Genomic DNA, 12463 nt, shown 5'->3' with positions numbered 1-12463 from the left:
GTTAGAGCTGTCGCTGCTGACCCGACCCATCCCCTGTTCCATGAATACAGGCTGTTACCCTCAGGTTGCCGGTATGCTATGCCACGGTGCCGGACAAATAGACTAAAAAATTCATTTATTCCGGCTTCCATTGGCTTAATGAATAGTGGGTGTTTAAATTAACCTGTGTGATGTTGTTGTTTTGTTTTGTTTGCTTGTTTTATTTTTAAATTGAATGTGGCGTCATTTTCATTGTCATTGCTGGCTGCACAACAAATTGCCCCTCAAGGGGATAATAAAGTTTTCTAAACTAAACTAAAACTAAACTGTCTGTCTGTCTGTCTGTCTTTCTGTCTATCTATCTATCTATCTATCTATCTATCTATCTATCTATCTATCTATCTATCTATCTATCTATCTGTCTGTCTGTCTCTGTCTGTCTGTCTGCCTGCCTGCCTGCCTGCCTGTCTGCCTGCCTGCCTGCCTGCCTGCCTGTCTGTCTGTCTGTCTGTCTGTCTGTCTACCTATCTACCTATCTATCTATCTATCTATCTATCTATCTATCTATCTATCTATCTATCTATCTATCTGTTCCACCTGTGCTTACATCAGAACTAGACAGTATGTAATTTGGATGATGACCAGTAATCCTCAGTCTTTATAAATAAGGTCACCACCCTGACACACAGGTATTAGATCAAGGTAAGATGGATTAATAAAAGCCGACAGGACACAACTCATTTGTATTATTTAAGTTGTTTACTTGAACCAAGCTTACTCCAACACCAGAGCAAGAAAAGTGATGCACATTTTCTTTGTCACATTGTCTAGTTTTATGGATAAGTGTATGGTTCTTCATACATCTTTTAAAGAAAGTAGTTTTTATATCTTACATAAATATTGTTTACATAATGAGTCATTACTTTAATCTTAATTTATACTTATTTTAATACATTGATAATAAAAACCGATGGCTTTTGATACTGTTAACATTTAAAACTTCATGTATAAATAAAGCATTTTCTTGTCAAATGAGCACAAGCTATAAGGGTTTTTACAATGAACAGCTTACACAATACTATAGCAAAGAGAACATTGATCACTGCACTGAAAAGACATACTGCATGAGATTAAAACGATCTGTGGCGCTGCTGTTGCAAAATGATGAAAACTCAAAGGGAAGTGACAAAAGGGGCAACAGGGGAGGCGAAAGTCACACTATGAGTGGATATCCTTTTTTCTCCCGGATAGGTCGAGGTGATGGCACTTCTCAGTGGGGGAGGGGTGGATGGATGGCAGCGGCCTCCATCTACCTGGTAGTAACCAGGCAGCAGCACATCTTTTTCTTTCGCCATCCTCAGTCCATCTCCGTACTCTGTCAGCGTACTGGAAACACTGAGCCGCCGCTCGTCTGTGCTACCATTCTCTGGATCCTCCTCCACTGGTTTAGGGCCAAAGATCCAGTCTGTGAAAAGAACATAACACAAACACTAAGCTTTTGTAAATCTTCAAGGGACACTTCACCCATTTTAAATTTTACTACCTTTAAAAAAATGTTTTCAACAAAACCTGCAATGAAACTGGAATAAAAATTTACCAGGAAGTGGAAGTTCTCAAAAAGATACCATACAGTTGTATTGTGGGAAATCTGAATCTAGTGTTTTAGAATTTAAATCTAAGTATTGTTGTCTGTCAAGAAGCCTTGTAATCTGTTGTAATTAAATTAGCTTTTTACAATACCAATAAAAAAAATCAACACAGAGCCCCTTTGATATGCTATTTTGACCAGATTTGCTCAACTGTTTAGATTATTTATTCATTCATTTTAAGTTTGTTTGTTAGGGACAAATACAAAATACATAGATAAGCCAAAAACAGCTCTCCAATGCCAGTTTCATTGTGTTTATAGCAGATTCTGAGTTGAAACGCTTGTTCCCAGAGAGGCTTGGTAGAATAAAAAGAATGTGATAGAAATGAATAAAGTCAAATAATTCACCTTAATAAACAATTACACCATTGGGGAGGGTGTCCACTGTACACAAACCATCGGGTGAATATGAAGGAAACTGTCATCAAAGCAACAGAATTAGCCAAAACAGGGAGAAAATGAAAGGACATCATGCTGATGCAGCCCAAGTTCAAAAGCTCAGGGACAGAAAGGACTTAACGACACCACAAACACAGACGTCAGAGTGGACACAGTGATGGATGAGTGGGGGAGGATGCCAATAGTGGATGTTCCTTCCTGAGGTTACCTGCTAGGTCATGCATCAGGTCTTTTATGAGGTGACCCACTATGGCGTAAGTGGCCACTATAATCAACATCACACCGACTAGGACATAGACCACACTGCGTGGCAGAGTTATGGCATCCCTTGCTGGGGGGATGTAGTCCACGAAATAGGCCTCCTCTTCCTCCTTCCGTCTGTAGAGCTGGAGGAGCCGTCGGTGGTCAAACACCAACTGGGAGAGATTCAAAAGCTGGGCCCCTCCTGACGCATTCAGGGGCACAATTGGTTGACTCATGGTCTGGCTGTTCTCTGAAACTGTGTCAGAACTGAGAGTTGAAAGAAAGTTGTGAAGTATTGGGGATGTTTTGTTTTTAGGAGATGAGAAATTTATTGTCTTGTGGCAGGTTTGAGTGAAAGATGGACATTTTAAAGTGAACACACTGTCTATAAAAATGTAGTCCACCAGACAAGCTGGAGCTAACACTATGCATGTGCTATTTCTCCAAATCTTTTGTCTAGACTTAAGTCCTGGCATTCTTTTTTTTTTTTTACTGTGTCTCATAGGCAACAGGGTCTTTGGTCAAACTTCCAGGAGAGTGTATGACAGAGGATAGGGGAATATAGGACAGACAGAGTTAATAGGATTGAGTCGGTCATAGAGCGATATCAGCTTTCCATCTGCAGGGATTAGAAATATGTGTGAGGAGAGGTGAACAGAAATGCCCCAAAGAGGCTTATGATCATCCTCGACCATGTTTCATATAAATATATAAGTGAAAGTGAACCCATTTTGTCTTCTGTTTAGATATGTCATCTCACACTCCTTTAAATTCTGTTTCAACTCAGCAGGTTCACAACTTATATTCTACAAATATGCTAAAAACATTTCACTCATATGACACATTAATTTTGAAGCTCATTTCTTGTTTCATTGAAAACAGAATCTTTGTTTGTGACCATTTAAATTTTCTCACAGCTATAAAAAACCAACTATTCTGTGTGCCTCATATGAAATAGTAAAATAGAGAAAAAAGAGAGATGAGAAAGAGAATGCGAGAAAAAATGTAAAATAATTTTTTTTTTACCTGAAGTCAAGAATAGAGGCTGCTCCTCTGCTCGTCTTCTAGACTTGTGGAAAAAAAGGGCTTCCAAAGGGGTATGTATTCTATAGTGAAAGCTCTGGAAATACATAACAAACACACAACAAAGGGTTAACATCAGGTAAACAAGAGTAGTGGCAGAACTAACACAGCAAACCAAATCTCTGACCATTACTGTTTGCCACTATAAGCAGGCAGGTACACAGTAATCAATATGCTTTTTCTTTTTTTTTATCCTCACAGATCTTCTCGGTGCAGCATCAGGATGAAGGGCATTTCCTCTAGGAATTTGACTCCTCTTCTTTTGTCGCCATAATTCTTTTATACTCACGACTAAGAAACTGCCATTCAATGATGGTGATGGCTACATTCGAAAAGAGAATGAACCAAGAGACTGGGTGCAGACCCCAGTAGAAAACAGGAGCCATGAGGCGGACTGACACCGACGAGGTTCAGGGCGAAGAAGACCAAAATAGGGATGAAATGAATGTGTCTCGAGATGAGGCTGCCAGGAAAGTAACACTGTCTGTGTCACTATCAAGGTGTTCTTAAGTAATCCCTGACAGGATTTGGTTGACACATGGCACTGTCACCAGCTTTTCACTGAGTCAGCAGACACAGCAACTATAAGAGGATCATTTACACAAGATAAAACATAAAAAGTTCAATAAAGATTACCTGAAGGAATGGCTCCTCGCTCAGTTACTCCCAGGATTCTTCAAGTTTGGTACCTTTAATTCTATCAAGGGTTTCCCAGTCTTCCCCAGGTAAAAAAAAATAAACAAAAATAACAACAAAATTTAAAAGCAGTAGATAAATTGCAAATTGGACTCCACAGGAAGCACTACAAGCTGAACTGGTCCTAAGCAAAATTAGTCACTCAGTCAGGCAGATCCATGCTGACTCCCTCAGGCTGGGGTGACAACCCTCTTGGGTTTGTCTTCTGGCTCCACCAACCATTTAAAGTAGGCATCGCCCAGAAGAAAAGCCCAGTAGACGACGGTTAGAGAGGTGTTTACGGTCAAAATGCCGATGATCAAAGGGTTAATCATGGTGGCAGACTGGGTGAAATTTGTGTCACCTCAAATGAAAAAAGTGTGTCTGCTGTGTGGGCAAAGGGTTGCCTGTATATACCACCTCTCCGACTGCTTCTACTCTTCAACTCCCCACCCCTCTCTTCTCTCTCTCCACTGGTCACTAAGTTTCTGTTGCAACAGCAGCATAATCCTCTCCAGCAGCTTTGTTACAGAAGATAAGGTTGCATTAGATGTAGGCTTACTTTAAAAACGTTATTCAACCATAAGACACTGTTGCACAACAATGTATGGACTCATCATTTTCCAAATGCACAGACAAAAAGTGGTAGATGCCAACATATTGTTCGCAGGATGTGAAAGAAAGGTTATTATAATGATGCTTTTAAATTACAGGGTGACGTAAAAAAAAAAAAAAAAAAAAAAATCTTTGTTCTGAACTTTATGTTCTCTGTCAGATATAATCCAGAATTTAATCAGGACTGGAAACATCAGATGCACGAGTTCTTAATCTTACACCAAATAGGCCAGATGGCTCCTTAAATGAACTGCAGGGACCACCAGAAACAACACTGACCTCGGTCATTTCAGGCTTATTGTGTGCAAATACAATCCACTGACTGGATATTATTAGAAAGCAAAAGCACAAAATCAAGTTTAGTGTTAAAAATTATAAAAATCTGGAGAGAATTTATTGACCAGACTCAGATCTTTCTGCAGCCAGGATCCTTAATGACAGTTAAGGAGGTGAAAATAATTTACCCACGTAAAGGATTATTTACAAAATCCTTGTCAGGTCACTCCAGGTTGTTCTCTGAAGTTATAATGTCAGCAGTTTTTTGTTGCTTCAGGATCCAGACTCTGTCTACTGTGCTGGATGCAGCTCCATTACTCTAGAACATCCTCATCCAGACCAGGCTTATTCATGACCAATGTTTACACTTCAACATTTCTGCAGTCACTGCCTTTTTAAAATTGCATCTATTTTGTAATTGTCTGTACTTATTCCCACCAAGACAAGACTCCTAAATTCATTTTTATAATTTCTAACTTTGTTTTCTATTTATTTATGCTTCACAATAGCTGTGTGAAAACAATTATAGGCTACGTGCAAACTGAGAGTCATGAGATCTTGAGATGGGCACAAAAGACGAGGGAGTCTACAAGAATAAAAAACAACTTTTAAGTTCATGATAAGTACATGATGTTACATTTCGAAGTATCAACCCTCAACTCAACCAACCTATAGGAGGTAGTAACGTGCTGCAAAATATCAAAGCTCTCAGATATGCGTACGAGGAAGAGGAGTCCTCATGTGAACTTTGAAACAGGCAACTATATATCAGACGTGTTGGAGCACCGTTGTTGCCTCACCACAGGTCAAAAGGCCAGCAGTGACACTCCTTTTAACCCTCTCCTTCATTCTGCTGCGGTGGACAGGGCGCTGCTCTTCGACATGCCTCGTTTCAGCGCCAGTAAACGTGTTTAACTGGGAATATTTCTGTCTGAACTATTTAAGAAGTCATCTAGGATTTTTTAAAAGAACACGTTTGCAAGAATGAAGCCGCCGGCTGAAGTCAGCGTATTTCTGATCTCTCTGTTGGCTCCCGGAGTTCTGTTCACAATGAACAACATCCCTGCGTTTCAGGAGTAAGTTTGCGGTCTGTGGTCGTTTCTGTCGCATGTTGCAGCCGCATGGGCCGCTGCATGAATGAAGACAAGGCACGCTGGTTTTAGTGGGTTTGGTTTACTGTTGAGATTCGACTATATGGATCAGGAGCCTTACAAGTTTGAAAAATATTAATATAGGAAATGAGACCAATAGAAGTGCTTTAAAGAAAAAACGGAGTAATAAAACGAGTACATTTTAAAGTATATTCCAAACTATGCAAAACATTTCAATGCTGTCAAGTCTGTATATGTGTTGCAGTCTCTATATATTTTTTTAACACGTACCTTAACCATAGATTTGTATATTTAGGTGACGAGATCACGTGACAAGACTAAATCAGTGTTGGGGAACCCTGGTCCTGTGTTGAAGCAGAGTGTAACATTAAAATCTTATTAGGTTCATGTAAATAAGACCTGGTTATGATCACTAAATTGGTTGTTTAATGTAAAAAGTAAAACAAAATTCGTAAAGATAAACAGCCAAGCTTGATTTCAGCCTAGGTTGACCCTGTATTGTATGGATGTAATCACTGCTGCAGAAACAATGAGGAAAAACTTACTTTGAGTCAAATCACAAGTTTTATCTGTGTTTTTGTTTCAACATTATTTACTGTTTAGCTTTGCACAGTCAACACGTCTGGTGGTTTTATGTGTTTTATATTCTCTTAATTAAAACGACTAGGACAAAGAAATATCATCACCTATGCAGTTGGCAAGATGATGCTATATGCACACTACATTGTGATAAAAAAAGATTATATTATTGATATAGAACAACACTTTGATGTACAATACATGCTGCATTCATTTGCACCTGGGTATCTGAGGTTTGCCTGAGTAAAGGTCAGTTTACACTAGATATTTGTTAGAATTTGATTGTCTATTCTTTGGGTGTCACCTGGGAGCCCAGTGAGATTTTAGTGGTGACAAATGCCCATGTCTAGAACTACTAAATTCTTATTTTCTGATTTAGGTGTGGATCTGTTGATTAGGTGTTCAAAATCTGAACTGTAGCTGGATGTATTTTAATTAGAATTGCATTAACTAATTATTTTTTTAATGATTGCTCTGTTAGCAGCTTGTCAGAAAGTTGGCATATTGTTATTGGAGTATGCAAATACTGTAGCCTGTTTTGACCAATAGCTGATCAGCTTTATCCAGTCAGTTCTGGGAATTTTTGCCAAATTCAAAAGTTATTGAACATGAAAATGCTTTCTTATTATTCTAAATATTGCTGCAGCTTGCATTTTCAAATTTCTTTATTTTAATTAGTCAATCAGTGGAGTCTATGCTTTAGCTGGCATTCAAATACTTGAAGACTGCGGACTTGCACAGATAAATAGATGTGCTCTTTGTCACTATACAGACCTCTTCCTATTCTGGGAATGGGAATGGTTATCCTTGGATCTGTTCTTCTCCTCCTCCTCCTCCTCACAGTGCAGCACAAGACAAAAGTGGACCCTTTATTCTATGGTACAAACACAAAGTTTAATGCATATTTGTGAAACAAAGGCACATTATTCTTATTTTATTTTGCTTGTATATGTGTGAAGTGTTTGCAGAGTTTTCATTTATCTGCATGGTGGGCTTAACCAATGCTTTAGAGCAAGATGGCTTCATTTCTGGCTTCATGGATTTTTACATTAAGATGGTAAGATGGGCAGTGTTAATCTTGTTCTTTTGTTTCTTTGACAAAGATTTGATAAATTCCAATACAATGGTTTGAATGAATTCTTGCTTTGTCTTTCAGGGCGAGCCTCACCTTAGTACGGCCTATGCTGTAATGATGTCATATTGGGAGGGTGTTGTGCACTTCACCCTCTTCCTCATAATTATTCATCGCATGTTTGCAGGGTAAACCATTGCATCCTACCTGTCATGACCTATCCGATGTGTGTTTAATCTGATTTTTAATGAATCCTGTTGATTTTGTGTCCATGTAGGAAGTCCTACAGAAGTCTGGGCTTGCTGTGGGCAGGCTCCTCCATTGCCCATCAAATTGTTTTTATCCCAGGAGTGGTCATTGGTGAGAGATGCCAACATTTTAACACTTTGTCTGGTCAGAACAGCCGTTTTGTTGGTGACCATTTATTAACAGTGTCTTCATGTGTTCAGGTAAGTATGGGTCTAACATTCGACCAGCCTTTTGGAGGAACGTTCCCTTCTTTTTGCTGCCTTTCTGGGCAGCTTCTCTGCTGTTTAGCAGACCAAGGGAGATGCCAATCATTACAGCAGACAAGGTAAGTTTCATTAGTGAATATTTGTTTACTATCAAATATATCCACAGAGCACAGGTCAGGTGGATATTTCAACTCCTTGCTGACTCATTGTAGGTAGGTTATCTATTTTGACATGTTTAGGCATTCGGTGGCTTTCAAAAGTGTCACAATGAACTTCATAAAGAATTTAAGATTAGCCGTTAGATGATCCCGAGTCAGTTTTGCAACAATTTGTCTTCTTGTTTCTGAATCAGATGTTGAAACAAAGTTATGAAGAAAATGGAGAAAAGATTTTGGAAGTTGACATTTTCAAATCAGAAGAATAATTAAGAAAATATTAGAATAGTTTCAGCGACTGATTTATTTCTTTTTTTTCATGACGAACAATTTTTGAGATAACTGAAAATGTTAACATGACATTTGCAGGGACACCTGTGGGAGCTGTATTGTAACTTTCTAGGGAAGTTGAAACTCAGAAACTGCAATGTACATACATTTATTTTCCAGTCATGTCATGAAGCTTTGTGATTTTTTTCTGCGTGACTTTGAGTGGAGGGAAATCAGTTGAAGAAGAAGAAACAGATTTAGCTGTTTTGGACCCTTAAACAAAAGATGATAGAAAACTTAAAACGTCTACTCCTTAATTTTCATAAACAGGAGATACAAACTGAAAAAAAATCATATTAACTTGAATTTTTAGCATTAAAAAGCACAAAATTAAACTAAAAAACACTCAAGTGAAGTGTTTCATTTTGCAAATTTGCAAACATCTTCAGTACTCTAGTTTCTATGCATCTGTAAGTCAATGTAAGTCTGAACAGTAATCCATCTTGTTTCCATCTTTACATTTTTAAATGCATAGTAGGTGAATTACCTGTGAATATGTGTGTGTTGAATAGATTGCTGCAGAGCAGAAGAAGAGTCTGCTGTCTCGACCCGTAGACCTTCTTTTGTCACTCCTGTTACTGGGTGCCATGGCCTTCACCGTTTTCAGAGGTTTTGTAAGTAAAGCAACACGGGACCCCCTGTTTCACTGCCCATGTGCCTGATAACACTCATTCAGACATGAGTGTACATGTTAAAACACCGTATCTGTCTCTTTGCTATGCTTCAGGTAGTACTGGACTGTCCTCTTGACACCTGTTTCACCTACATCTATCAGTATGAGCCATACCTCAAAGACCCAGTTGGGTTTCCCAGGATTATGGTCAGTCAAGAGGAAATAAATAAAATTAATAAAGAACATCACAATGAGATCAAACAAATAAATTCTTTATTCTTGTTAAAACAATCACTGATCTTAATGGGCCCAATTCTTTTAGATGCTGATGTATTTGTTCTACGCTGTGCCCCTGCTCGCTGTCCTCATCTATGGTCTGAAAACACCTGGCTGCCGCTGGATGTTGGACTGGACCATCTTTTTTGCTGGAGCTATGGTTCAGGTAAATAGGCCCATGCCTTTGCTGTTTTTGATGCTCCTTGAAATGACAGAATTCGATGATTTATGCTGACTTTCCCCTCTCTCTCCTCACAATTCTGTCCAGACCCAGTGGTGTCATATCGGAGCATCTTTGCACTCACGCACTCCATTCACCTACCGAGTCCCAGCGGACAGACGATGGCCTGTTATTGCCCTCAATGTGCTGCTTGCAGTTGCACCAGTTCTGCTAGCCCTGCGCTGCCATACCAACCCTGCTTATTTTATGACACCCGTTCATGAGGGACAAACCAAGAACGAGAAGAAGACAAAGTAGACAACACATCAGCTGCTGACTGTTGAGGAATAATTCATGCTGTGACAAGACAGTGTTTTTTTGGGAATGAAAAAAAAAGGGTGCAGAAACTGCAATGTACATACATTTATTTTCCAACCCTGAAACTCAAAGGGAATCCAGGAACATTGCTCTCTGAGTCAACTGTTCAAAATCAGTCACTTCACAAAACACTCCCTGCATGAACTGTTGGACCCTGATAAGAGAACTGTTGATGGAGGTGAGGACTGCGACCAGATCGTACAGCTTTCAGGTGGTTCATGCAGATACCCGGTTGAAATCTTCTCAAGCGTAGACTACTAACCTGGATCCTACATGTCAACCATACACACTGTGATATTATGCTTATGTTTTCTGCAGGAATTCAGACAAAAATTCTGATCCTGTAAAATGGTCAGGGTCAGTGATGACCATCACAGCTCTCATCCTGTATAAACTGAGTATAATAAATGTGGAGAGGATTCACTGAATAACTTAGGAGCTGCTAATGACGGCGATAACTAACTCAGGCTGCAGATAACTTAGCTAAGTCAACAGTTTGATAAACAACGCACTGGGGCTGATTAACTCTAAATTACAAATGACAAAATACCTTACATTACAAGCCATTCATCACTATTTCTACAAGCAAAACAGAGGAACTTAATTTTTTTGTGTGCGTGTGTAAAAACGTCCAAAACTATACAGTTTAGTTTACAAAATGATTTTTTTAAGAAAGCAAAGAAAAAGCTCACTAGAAAAACTTAGGCCAAAAAAGGTAATGCTTATTTTCTTTTGAAAAATGTTCTAAATGATAATCAAATAATTCCACCATCTGCTGTCTATTAACTGATGTACCATCTAAGTGTTTTTATTGTATTTTTTTTTGTTTGTTTTTTTTTTTTGCTTTTGGAATATAAAGAAACAGATCTCCTGAGATAACGCAGTGTAACTGTTTGATTTAATTGCCTTTGTGTTGATCCTTTTTAAAATACACTCAGTCTGTGAGCTTATCTAATGTGTTTCTGTGCCTCTAAACTTAAAACAACCCTCCCCCCCCCAAAAAAAGTAAGTGTTTTACTGGTTTAACTGCACTGTGTCCTCTGTGGTCAATATTGTCCCCAGCTGTGATGTCATTGAACACTGCGGGCAGCGCTCTCCTGCAGTCAAACTGATAAGATGTGAACCCTGGATGTAGGTGAACTGTCACACACAAATGATCACATTACACATTTGTCAGAGGTCTGTGACTCAGATACCTAGTCCTGTCTTAAAGGGAATTTAAGAAATGCTTATTGTTGATTCTGTGCCCATTTTCTCATCTTTGTAAGTCTACCTTTACAATATATCACACTCCATTGCCAGGTCAAGTCTAACAAATATCAATCCCTCCACTCTAATCGATTTCCATCTGGCAAGACATACAATTTTTCTAACCAGGGATGTAGCAACTGGTATCCTCATGCAAAGGATTCTCTTGGGCTTCGGTTTGTGATGGGTTGAGAAGGAGAAAGTGTTGCAGTATAACTTCAGTGTAATGTTAGTCTACACAGGTGTTTAGCCATGCCAACATTTCTGTCTGAAACAGACTGACTAAAGATATGCAGATAGCTATACTGCCCCTAGCTGGTAGAGAAGCTAACTGTATTATTTTCCTTGGGTTAACTTGTTGGCCGACCTGATCATTTACATAATAGTTTTGTACATTTCAGCTCGTTTTTTTTATAAGAATCAAGTGCATCATTTTCTCATTGATAAGTATTAGGACTAGAAAGGTAGCCACTTGCAAGATGAAAAGAAATTTGCAGATTACACTGATAATGACTTGACAGAGTTCTCATATGGAGAGCTTAGCTGCCAGCTCATATGCTTTTTCTCTTTTTTTTTCTTTTTGATTCCATGATGTCAGTGTTTATCATTGTTTATGAGTGGCAGTTTGACAGCTGAGCTCTCACCCACAGACTTTTAAAAATGTTTTCTTCCTTAGTTAGTAGCAGATCAGAGAGTACAGCGATAACAGTAGTTTCCAGAGGTCTACGGTCTTCAGGGTGGTCCTGTTGTCTTTTTGCATCCATCCTCCACAGTTAGCAATGTGGCCATGTTAAGCCTGTTTGTTTCTGTGTTAATCTGGCTTGACAAAGTACTTAATTCAACAAAGTTGCTGACAGGTGTATTCTTACTTGAAAATGGATCAATTTCAGATGTGAACTTAAAGATTATTTTTAGTACCTTTGTTAAAGAATATCAGTTTTTCTTTAATTACTGAGCTCCAGGAACCTTTAAAATTACAAGATCAAACTTTGAAACAGACATTTTATTTTTTTATGTAATTTGATTTATTTTAAACATGTTATTAAAATAAAACAAAACAAAAAAAAATTGTATTCTATTCTACAGTCATTTAGCAGACGCTCTTCTCAAATACGACTTGCATCTGAGGGTAAGAACACCACAAGCAAGAAAAGAAACAGGAGGGAA

The 12463-nt window shown here is 38.6% G+C and overlaps 2 protein-coding genes across 3 annotated transcripts in view; one reads left to right on the top strand and one right to left on the bottom strand.

Annotated features, from left to right (window-relative positions):
* Positions 1–723: 723 nt before the first annotated feature.
* The window catches only part of LOC121644149 (neurocan core protein-like), a 57708-nt gene continuing 45968 nt past the window's right edge, over positions 724–12463 (bottom strand). Inside the window, exons 19-22 of one of the 2 annotated variants that reach the window (XR_006011236.1) lie at positions 3989–4068; positions 3296–3389; positions 1976–2045; positions 724–1444 (exon numbers count right to left, since the gene is read on the bottom strand). The gene's annotated coding sequence lies outside the window, so the exon portion shown is untranslated. The remainder of the gene's footprint in view (positions 1445–1975; positions 2046–3295; positions 3390–3988; positions 4069–12463) is intronic. The other variant, XR_006011235.1, reaches the window with a different exon arrangement.
* On the top strand, positions 5598–10998 carry LOC121644150 (transmembrane 6 superfamily member 2-like). Its single transcript, XM_041991893.1, has 10 exons — positions 5598–5994; positions 7382–7488; positions 7569–7666; positions 7766–7869; positions 7959–8041; positions 8131–8255; positions 9134–9235; positions 9349–9441; positions 9557–9676; positions 9779–10998. Exons 1-10 carry the CDS (start codon positions 5903–5905, stop codon positions 9986–9988), a joined length of 1134 nt encoding a protein of 377 aa, XP_041847827.1. The 5' UTR covers positions 5598–5902; the 3' UTR covers positions 9989–10998.

Source organism: Melanotaenia boesemani, chromosome 8 (assembly GCF_017639745.1).
Source record: "Melanotaenia boesemani isolate fMelBoe1 chromosome 8, fMelBoe1.pri, whole genome shotgun sequence".
NCBI lineage: Eukaryota > Metazoa > Chordata > Actinopteri > Atheriniformes > Melanotaeniidae > Melanotaenia > Melanotaenia boesemani.
This window is presented reverse-complemented; position numbering and strand designations above follow the sequence as displayed.